The sequence below is a fragment of the Cydia amplana genome, chromosome 12, assembly GCF_948474715.1.
Source record: "Cydia amplana chromosome 12, ilCydAmpl1.1, whole genome shotgun sequence".
In the NCBI taxonomy this organism is placed as follows: domain Eukaryota; kingdom Metazoa; phylum Arthropoda; class Insecta; order Lepidoptera; family Tortricidae; genus Cydia; species Cydia amplana.
In genome coordinates, this window is record NC_086080.1 from 11155887 (window position 1) to 11166711 (window position 10825).

The window sequence follows — 10825 nt, forward strand, 5'->3', positions numbered from 1 at the left end:
AGTATTCTCCAATTCGCAGATGACATTGTTTTGTACAGTAGTAACCATAATTTGCAGATTGCCATAAATAACATAAATAGAGCTTTAGATCAATTAGGTGTGTATTATAACAATAGATTAAATTTAAATATAAATGCCACAAAAAGCAGCTTAATGATTTTTGGTGATGATGATCCAACTTGCAATATTATGTACAGTGGGGAGTCTATTGATAGAGTAAGATCCAAAAAATTCTTGGGTGTCATCATTGATCAAAAGCTGACCTTTGAAGAACATGTGAAATATATTTCTAAAAACAGTTTAAAAGGTATAAATGTGTTAAGATGTTTAGCTGGTGTCTCTTGGGGTGCTGATCCCAAGATTCTATCTGTTTTATATAAAGCTATAGTTAGGAGTCATTTTGATTATAGTGCTATGGCATATGTAAATAGTCCACATGCAAAAAAATTGGATATTCTGCAGAACAGGGCTCTGAGAATTATATCTGGAGCAATGTGCTCAACTCCAATAAGGGCCATGGAAGTTGAGACACATATAATGCCACTTATTTTAAGACGCCTAATGCTTGCTGAAAGATATTGCCTCAAGTTATTATATTCTAATAATACAAAATTAATAAACAAGATTTTACCTCATAGAGTTAATGTGTCTGGTTCCTTGGCAACTGGAGAGGGTCTTCTTCTTGGCAACTCTCCAATGTTGTTTCACATTTTTCTGGAAATTGAAAATAACTGTAGTAAAATTAGAAAGCAACATCCTTGGCCATGTTATTCCTCACACTACAGAAGCATTATGCAACCAATTAAAATACTAGACTCTGTTAAAAGTAATGTAGACATGTTACAATTCCTTTCGGATAATAATTACTACACTATTTATACTGATGGAAGCAAAGGTGTGGATTATGTGCGTAGTGCAATTTATGATCCTCAATGTAAATTTTCTCAGAGCTTTCTTCTGCAGAAAGTATGTACCATATTTACTGCAGAGGCATATGCAGTCTATCAGGCCCTTCTGCGAATTGGTAATGTAGATAATTGTAAATATTTTCTAATAATAAGTGATTCTTTAAGTTTGCTTCAAGGTTTGGAACATTTGAAAATTCATTTTAAAACTAATTTTATTTTATATGCGATTAAAGAATTGTTATTTAAGTGTCATCTTAAAGGAGTAGAAGTTTCATTTATGTGGGTTCCTTCTCACAAAGGAATCACTGGCAATGAAACAGCAGACAATGTTGCCTTCAAAGGCATAAATGCACTCGACGTTAGCGAGGCAATGTATATTCCTATGTCCGATTACTTGTCTTGTATAAATCTATCTGTAAATATGTTATGGGAACAAATGTGGAGTACAGATCAAGACCAAGGAAAAGGAAGATGGTACGGAAGCATTCAGGAAAATCTGCCTACAAGACCATGGTATAATAACCTGCAAAAAGCCAGTCGAGATTTTATCACTACTATAAACCGGTTGCGCTACGAACACAATGCTGCACCATCACACCTTGCCAGACTTGGATTGATACAAAACAATATCTGTACTTTCTGTGAAGCTGAAGAAGGAACCGTTAACCACCTTATATTTAAGTGTCAGAAGTTTCTTATTGACAGATTAGTGCTTGCCAGTGAACTAAATGAAGTGTTTAAAAATAATAGTGATTTTTCCTCCCGCCCGCCGCCGCTTAATAATCTACTAAAAGACAGTCAAACATATCAACCAATATACAAATACATTAAAAACACAGTGTTAAAACTTTAATAGTAGTGCAGTGTAATTAAAATAAAGACTTGGCTTAAAGGTCTCGTAACCAGGCCATAAAATCCAAAAAAAAAAAAAAAAAATTCCAAAATCGCGTGTCATCTGTGTGTTATCTGTGGAATGTAGATCGTGAATGACAGCCATCATCTTATTGTTTACATTCTGAATCGTTTCTATTTCAAGAGAAATTTCTGCTGTCACCATTAAATACCAAGATTATGCATGACCTCAAGCAAAACTAAGGTGCCTACAATGTACAATCATGCTCGTTGACGGTAAACATTACTAAAATTTGAGGTTATGATAGATTTGCTTGACGCACTTTACCTTAGCGTAAACTCAGTAATTTATTAAGGGTGCATACTTTTAAGTACTTACCCTGGCAACACTTGGAAACCAACGACCTACCCGATGCTGACAGCGACATGGAGCGCAGACTCGCAGAGCATTGGCGATCTGCGGTCTCAGCATGGTTCACCGTGCTACTAGGGTTGGGCGCTACAACCGCGAAAATCGAAGTTCGCAAATTGCGGGCATATTTCTCTGTCACTCTAATTACGCCTTCATTGGAGTAAAAAAGAAAGAAATCCGCAATTTGCGAATTTCAGTTTTCGCGGTAGACCCTCAGGACTAAACATGATAGCGCGAAGATTCAAACTTAGAGCATTTAGTAACTGGAGACGCCTTGTCTGTCATTTTCCGTACAAAAAAGTCTGCCGATTTTTGCGGGGGAGGGGGCATGTCAAATGTATAGCCCCCCTCCACACTCGTGCGCGAATCGCGGCTTCGATTCACGCACATAGTCTGGATGGCTTATGGCTATTTGTACGCAACATACAAATAGCAATGTCAGATAAGCGTCTCAGTCCGTACACTGTACAGGTTTTCGGCAGAGGGGTAAGCTCTTAAAGGCGACTCAGGTTATTAAATGCTCTAAGGTCGATTTACAGTGAGAATTAAATTAACATTATTTTACGCGTACAGTACATCGCTGTTCACCTGCAATATAATATATTCTTTGACCTGTAGCCTATGGTGTAATGTACAAGTTGGAGATTGACGCCAATTGCTTTTCTGGTCAAATCGATCGATTTAATCATCTTGTCTGGACTGGCCTAGGAATGGCTATCCAAAGCGTCGTGAACTGGTCGTGATTTCGTGAAAGAAATGTTCATGTCCATGGGGGCGGAGCTTGAAGAGCATGGCCAACAAAAAATCGCAAGCCAAATTGTGCAATGGCAATGTATAGATATGATAGATGCCCATATTAATGTCACACATTATTTCTGAACGCTACCTGTCCCAAATGTCAACTTCAGACGTCACTTCAGCGTCGAATGTCAGCGACAAATCTAAATAAATTTCTCCTATTGCTTTGCTTTTATGTATTTCTTGCAGTTTTATTCCTGTCGCTGTGTACACTTCGATCCAAATCACCAAGTACTAACCGGAATGCAATACTGAATACGTAGAAACAGAATCATGTTGTCCTCGCTAATTAAAGAACACCAAACTAAACAAGCAGCGAAAAGAGTCATACAAGGTAAACAAAACTATCGTGTTTCCTGTTTTATATTTTGCAGTCTCAATCAATAACTTACATTAAACACTTGAATCTAAAATTTCAGAGCAAAAACGCAAGGAATGTATAGCTGCAGCTAATGATCTAACACAGGCTTTAGTCGATCATCTCAATGTTGGGTGAGAAGCTTTATTTTTATTAGTACATAGTGGTTTTTCAACAATGGTTATGTTTATGTACATTTATAAGCCAGCCAGAGTTTCTTCTTCATAGTTTAGCTAATTCTACTGTTAACAGAGGAGATTGGGTCTAATAGTAATATTTTTCCTTGTGTTGTAAATTTTTATAACAAGATTTACAAGATGTTCCTTTGGTGAGGCATTTATAGAGCTCATTTCCCAAAAGCTATAAAATATTTAAACAAAAATCAACCTTCTTTTCGTACTAATATGGTTGAATATGGCTATGAACTTGTGGAGGTACTTAGTGAGTTTTGCTTGTCACCTGACAATATTAGATCTCAAAGAAAAAGTAAGATCACTGTTCTCCTGTCCCCCGTGTGATTGTTGTATGCCTTTTCCAGTGAAATATCAGTATATAATATAAGTAACCTCTATTTTTGGTTTCAGTGTGGCTCAAGCTTACTTAAACCAAAAGAAGCTAGATGCTGAAGCAAAATTATTACATCAAGGAGCCATTAATTTCTCAAAACAGACTCAGCAGTGGTTAGCGTTGGTTGAGAACTTCAGCAGCGCACTAAAAGAGATTGGTGATGTAGAAAACTGGGCCCGCAGCATTGAGAATGATATGAAAATTGTTACCGACACACTAGAGAATGCTTACAAAATGGCTCAAGAACAGCCAAGCACTACACAAAACAACCAATAAACTAATGTTTACCTTGTGATTGTGGCAATTGGTTCTTATTCCCTATTTAAATTTAAAAATAAAATATGTAAGTTAGTCTAAGAAAACTGTTTAAATATTTTACTATAAGTTGATATGTTTTAAGTATTTAATAAAACTTAAATAAAGCACTAGTATTTATAGCCCACTTTTAAATTCCTTATTCCCTATTAAGTCTTATAAAAAAAGTTCCTTTTAAAACTTTTTCTCGTGCTTAATTACTTAATTGCTTAATTATAGTATATAAATTCGTAACGAGTGACGATAAATTAAAACACGACCGAAGGGAGTCCATCGCGAGCCCCTTTGACTCATACCCATAAACCTCCACGCGAGCCAGGCGATCGCGAGATGAGCCACGAGCCCATCGTTTACTCTCGCGTCTCGTGGTTCGGCTCGTACGAGTATAAAATTACTTGTCTATATGTATAAAGCCCGTGCTACACGGTCACCGACAAGCCCCCAGACCGCGTGGCCTTGGTCCGTCCCGGACCGTGTAGACAGTTGTTTACAACAAAATTTGACCAAGGACAGACCAAGGTCAGACGGTTAGAAGGCTTGTCGGCGACCGTGTAGCAAGGGCAAAAGCCCTTGCTACACGGTCGCCGACAAGCCTTCTAACCGTCTGTCCTTGGTCTGACCTTGGTCAGTTTTGGTCAAATTTTGTTGGAAACAACTGTCTACACGGTCCGTCCAGACCAAGGCCACGCGGTCTGAGGGGCTTGTCGGCGACCGTGTAGCAAGGGCTTTAATACTAGATCTATGATTCTGTGAATTCTTTGCACTCGTTCATTCATTTCATTCACTTTCATCATTCATTCAGTGTTAGTTGTGTCAGTGTCAAGTGCTGCTGCGGCTGCGATTGAAGTGATGTGATGTGATGTTGTGAGTTACTATTGATAAGTTTAATATAAATTCAATAATATTTTAAAATAAGCTGTATCAGTTAGGATATAGCGCATGTTAGTGGTGATATTTTTTGGTGCACACGAAATCGAATTGTTAAATAAAACAAAGTAAGTACATTTCTCTTCGTACCGTTTTTATTTATATGAATAAATAATTGCAAATATTATTTTGTAGCAGGTAATAATGCGGTTTTTTGTTACAGATCGCTTAACTATTCAGCCAGAAATTATAAAACATGTCTCAAGATACGCCCAAAGTTCTCTCAATTCAAAGCCATGTCGTACACGGATACGTCGGTAATAAAAGTGCCGTTTTTCCTTTACAAGTAAGTTTGCCAGTAATATATTTTTCTATTATTCACTTAATAGAACAAACTGCAGTTTTTTAAAGTTATATTGCTGAATATTTTTGTCTTACTTAGTAAGCATTCTATCTAAATTGATAACGCCAGCTTTCTTACATCGGCTCAGGGTCATATTTCTGTTTCGTCAACAACGTTAATAGATGAATATTGTAATTGCATGGAATTTACCTATTGCCTGCCTCTCAATGCTTTGTATTATGTGATCTAGCCCACTAAGAATAAGTGACCTATTTGAATGTACACTGTTTAAATAAGTAGACCTTTGCCTAAGATGTACCTATATTTGTGTCATGTTACCTTGAGACTGATATCACTCACAATATGTGCTTTGTAAATACAATAATACTTAAAGTGTATAATTTACTAATTTTACTATGCACACATTGTAATTGAAACGTTTAATCCCCACATGTTTATAATTTGATATGTACTACATTTGTTAAAAAGAAAGAAAGAAAGAAAATACATTTATTTATGTCAAACCAAACAAAAGCATTTTAGAGGATTAACCTTTAGCCACCCAAAGATCAAAACCTATTAAAACAAATGCAAGACACATGGAGTCTGGGGATTAGGCGTACTGCCACCTTCCACAATCTTTTAAAAATTAAATAGTTTTTACGTCTGAGTTTTTCTGTCTATTTACAGGTATTAGGATTTGAAGTTGATTCTATCAACACGGTCCAATTCTCAACACATACTGCATATAAACACATAAAAGGCAATGTGTTGAAAAATGAAGAAATGGAGGAACTCATTGAGGGTCTGACATTAAATGAGGTTGACTATTACACACACCTCATTACTGGCTACTCGAGATCACCAGACTCTTTAAAACAAATTGCTGGAATCATCAAAAAGCTGAAACAGAAAAATCCTAACTTAATATATGGTAAGCCATCTGTGTCTTTCTAGTCATTCACTCATATCTAAGGATTGTGACCGTTTGCAATTGTTATCCATGCAGTCAAGTTTGTTGATAGTTTTTTACACAGATTAACCCATAGCAAGCTTAAGTTTAAAATAAGGCTTGTGTTGAATGTACTAAATGACTATATTATGTGTAATATATGTATTATTTTGTCAAGGCTTATTTTTAAATGGAATAGGAATGAAGTAGGATAAGTCTTTGAGTGTAAAAAAATTAAGCTTATTTTTATCCGTGTTTTATATTTACCCCACCCGACCCTATATACGAGTGCATAGTATACCTACATACTCAAATTATATATTATTAGTGACAATAAGTTAACTATTATTTATCACTTGAGAAAATCATAACAGTATCTTTTATCTGTTCAACCTAAAACATTGTGTAACTAAGTAATCCAACTATAGATATTATTATATACTACCCTGTGTAAATTTAATGAGATAATTTTGTTATCTTTACTACAATATAATTCATAATGTCATCATCATCAACACTTAAGGAAAATTGTGAACCAAATTGAATTCAGGATATTGTGTAAAATAATAGTTCAAATCAATATTAGCTAACTTAAGAAACATTTGTCCCTTAGGAGGGACACGACACACAACACAAAGAACATTAACAATGTATTTCTTTAGAGATTAAAATCTTTGTGTAAATTTTACTGCGCTGTTTGCCGATGGTGTCCACCCGAGAACCGGCTTTAAGGTAAATCGTACTTTATCGTAACATTTACCATTCTCAATTTCAGTTTGCGATCCAGTCATGGGCGACAACGGCAAAATGTACGTTCCAGAAGACATATTGCCCGTATACCGCGACATAGTGGTGCCACTAGCAGACATCATCACTCCCAACCAATTCGAAGCTGAACTAATGACTGGCCTTCAAGTTAAGGACGTAAAGGGAGCTTGCAAAGTTATTGAAGTGCTGCATAGTAAAGGCGTTAAGACTGTAGTGCTGTCGAGCACGGATTTGGGCGATACTGACAATATGATTGCAATTGCCAGCTCAAATGGTAAGTGTCTTTAAAAGACAATACGTTTATTTTTCAGCATTATGGCCGCGAGTTTTTAGAAGTAGCGCTTAGTTGCTGAGGTTATCAGTAGCAGAATAAAATAAGAATGATTGAGGTAGGTACTTTAGCGAGATCAATGCTGAATCGCAAACATATCTATTGCCGTAGGCCATATCTTACAACAATTCTATTCTTATCAATCTATTAACTTGCTCCATTCGACACTTTCTATTGTTTTCAGTTAATATAAAAGTTCCGCTCGAATTATCGTTTAGACTTAGACAATCATAGTCAATTCGTTTCGCAAGCGTTTTTATATTTCACCATTCAAAATGTTAGATATATTTTCCGAGTTCCATTGAACTAAAACTAGACCATTTTACTTTTCGGAGTATCTAATATTAATATCAACAACTCTTAACTATCCCTCGATATACTAAATGTCCATAGATTATAGTTGATGTAACCAGACCTCAGTAACCAAGCCTTCCTTAGTGTTAAACTAAGAAAAGCTAGTATTAGGTAGACAAAGTTATACAAAACAACCGACAGAACTTTGTTTCCGTCTTCCAGGTGAATGTTACACCATCCAGATCCCGAAAGTGGACGCGACTTTCACGGGCACCGGGGACCTGTTCGCCGCGTTGTTCCTGGCGTGGTCGTATAAAACTGGCGACAACTTGAAACTCACGCTCGAGAAGACGATTGCTACTATGCAGGCCATTGTTAAAGATACATATCAGAAAGCTAGAGGTATGTATCTAATTTTGTAAAAGTGACAAGTAAAAAAATTATTAAATGGATACAAATGTAATATGAATCTTACTACAGAATATTTCTACGCTACCACATGCATATCTCAATGTATGATGATAGGTATAGTTTGTAGCTTTCTAATAGAACCCAACGGCTAATCCTATTGTCTATTGTTAAGTAAAACCGCTCGTGCTACGTACCACAACCACCTGCATAAAAAATCGTTCGTTCACTTTACCCAGGTAATGGAATTACAACTCCTATGGAAATTGCAATAAGCTTCAAAATGAACTAATGGATAAATATTTTCGGTTACTGAGTGCCGGCGAGTCGAACGCTACAGAACCAGTCTAAAATGTGTCATCGAGATGCGTAACAAAGGCGCGTTATCGAAGAGCGCACCTACACTGGTTTTTTGAGCGTTGGACTAGCCCGCGCTCAGGTGCCAACTAGAATAATTTTAAGACCCTTTATTGCAGGTAAGTAGCACGTGCGGTTTTACTGAACAATAGATAATAGGATAAGCCGTCGGGCTCTATTAGAAAGCTACAAACTATATCATAAGTAAGTACAAATCTAATAAGCCGTCTGACTGTAAAGTGTGCCATATAGAAAATACCTGAGATGCCTGTGTTGTACCTACTATTCAGGATTTTCCTCGAGACGGTCTAGGCATCTTCCGCCCGAACGCTGACCCAATCCCTTAACCCGCTGATCGCTTAATCCCTAAACCCCTGATTTCTGAACCCTTCGACACTGTACCCTCAACTTCGCCAATCCTTGATCCCAAAACCCCAAACTCCTTAATTCCTAACCCCCAACGCTAACCCACGACCCCTTTACTTCCCGACCTTTGAGTATATAGCCTATGGAGATGTGATACACGGGCGACCCCCTCCGGCAAAGTACATTGGTCAATTGTTCAAACACGTTATATAAAACTACTTGAAGTCGCTTCACCGCCATTTTGCATCGTTCCGTGTCGCGAGACGTTTCTCTTAAAAAATGGTGACTTGTGCAGTATTATCGTGTAAAAGGCGATCTGATAGCTCAAATTCGCAACAAGATCGCGTTTCCTATCATATATAAGTATTTATATTAACTATTAAATGTATATTGAAGTTCAATCTCCATTTAAAGAAAAAACCGTTGCGATACATAAACGACAGAAAAATGTAAACATGAATACAGTGGTACGGGGACGAATCGGTCTTAAGGGATGTGACAAAGTCAAAAAAGCGACTCAACATTTGAATGATTGAATGAATCATTCATTCATTCAATCACTGCAGTTTGTTTAATATAGCTGATCAAGCAAATAATGTCAGTAAAAAAGGCGGGAAATTAAAATTTTCTATGGTATGATATCTTTACATATGTATCAGCCCGGAAAACCCGCGGGCGACAGTTCATTCCACAGTTTAGCAGTGCGTGCGGGCTAAGACACAAAGACACATAAATACAGACAGCCATACATACAAACAATCATTTTATTGGCTACCTAATATCTTCAATGTACAGAATTTTCACTTTTACAATTTTATAATAAATAGGTAGTATAAGACAATTCAGTTCATTCATCAAACTGATTTGACTCATTCTTCAGGTGTGACCCATCACTATCATGTCCGTATGTATGCTGCATAGTTATGTGAAAACTCTGTCTGTGTGCGTGTAATTTTTGATGTGTTGAATTTTTTTGTAGTGTGCGTTTGTCGCAACAGCAAAATCTGTGTCTGTTGAGTTACTTATCTTTTGGTGGTGTGCTGTAGGTGTTTACCTCGCCCCCCGCTTAAAGTAGCGAAAAAATTTGTTCGAAGAGTTTACGTTATCACATCTCCTTAGGCTATATACTCAAAGTTCCCGACCCATTAACTCACCGTCTCTCATCCACTACAATGATGAGGCACGCGGCGTTTTATTGATGAATTTCCTAAGCTCTAATACTATTTTTACCTGAGTGTACAATCCCATTCATTCATCATTCGTTCCATATACATATTGGTCTATATTGCAAGACATACATATAATTTTAAACACTTAGGTTTTTTTTTTTCGGTTTCAGCCAAACAACCTACTGGCAAGGTGCCCCCGGCGCTGATAGAGCTCAGATTGATACAGAACAAAACCACCATCGAAGATCCGGCCATACAAATAAATGCTAAGACCATGAATTGTAGTTGTTAAGATAATATAATAATTTATTGTTATCTAGATTCCGTTTAAGCTAACTCTGCACCAGCTTGAACAGAATAAAGCAAGGGAGTGTCATTATAAGAGCGGAGCCACACTGGCGGTTTGCGAGGTACGCAGCGAAATCGTTGCGCGCTCGCGGCGAACTCGTTGCGTGGCCCCGCTCTAAACGTCTTATTTTCACAGAAATTTGATATTAACGATGAAATGACCATACTTTGTCATTGCAAATGCCATGCAGAATTAGCTTTGGACCGGCTTTACAGCTTTAAGATCGTATGAAGACACGCTTTTGACAAGAGCAAATTATTAAATGCGATTCAGTTTAAATATATTAGCTGCTATAATATATGGTAACGCTATATTTAGCAGACTTATGCTTACAACCATTTAATGTTGAAAATTCTAGAACTAAGTTAAACAATTTTATATGTATTAGTACTCCGACATAGCAAAATTAAG

The 10825-nt window shown here is 36.9% G+C and overlaps 2 protein-coding genes across 2 annotated transcripts; both read left to right on the forward strand.

The window, feature by feature from the left end:
- The first annotated feature begins 3134 nt into the window (after positions 1–3134).
- LOC134652608 (biogenesis of lysosome-related organelles complex 1 subunit 1) lies at positions 3135–4184 on the forward strand. Its single transcript, XM_063507770.1, has 3 exons — positions 3135–3304; positions 3390–3462; positions 3913–4184. Exons 1-3 carry the CDS (start codon positions 3244–3246, stop codon positions 4169–4171), a joined length of 393 nt encoding a protein of 130 aa, XP_063363840.1. The 5' UTR covers positions 3135–3243; the 3' UTR covers positions 4172–4184.
- Positions 4185–5300: 1116 nt separating this feature from the next.
- On the forward strand, positions 5301–10403 carry LOC134652610 (pyridoxal kinase). Its single transcript, XM_063507771.1, has 5 exons — positions 5301–5423; positions 6111–6354; positions 7148–7414; positions 7988–8167; positions 10236–10403. Exons 1-5 carry the CDS (start codon positions 5334–5336, stop codon positions 10355–10357), a joined length of 903 nt encoding a protein of 300 aa, XP_063363841.1. The 5' UTR covers positions 5301–5333; the 3' UTR covers positions 10358–10403.
- The last annotated feature ends 422 nt before the right edge of the window (positions 10404–10825 follow it).

Coding starts and splice junctions, on each gene's coding strand:
- LOC134652608 (XM_063507770.1), top strand. CDS start 3,244: ATGTTGTCCTCGCTAATTAAAGAACACCAAACTAAACAAGCAGCGAAA. Junction 3,305..3,389: donor AGCGAAAAGAGTCATACAAG/GTAAACAAAACT, acceptor CTAAAATTTCAG/AGCAAAAACGCAAGGAATGT. Junction 3,463..3,912: donor GTCGATCATCTCAATGTTGG/GTGAGAAGCTTT, acceptor TTTTGGTTTCAG/TGTGGCTCAAGCTTACTTAA.
- LOC134652610 (XM_063507771.1), top strand. CDS start 5,334: ATGTCTCAAGATACGCCCAAAGTTCTCTCAATTCAAAGCCATGTCGTA. Junction 7,415..7,987: donor TGCAATTGCCAGCTCAAATG/GTAAGTGTCTTT, acceptor TCCGTCTTCCAG/GTGAATGTTACACCATCCAG. Junction 8,168..10,235: donor TACATATCAGAAAGCTAGAG/GTATGTATCTAA, acceptor TTTCGGTTTCAG/CCAAACAACCTACTGGCAAG.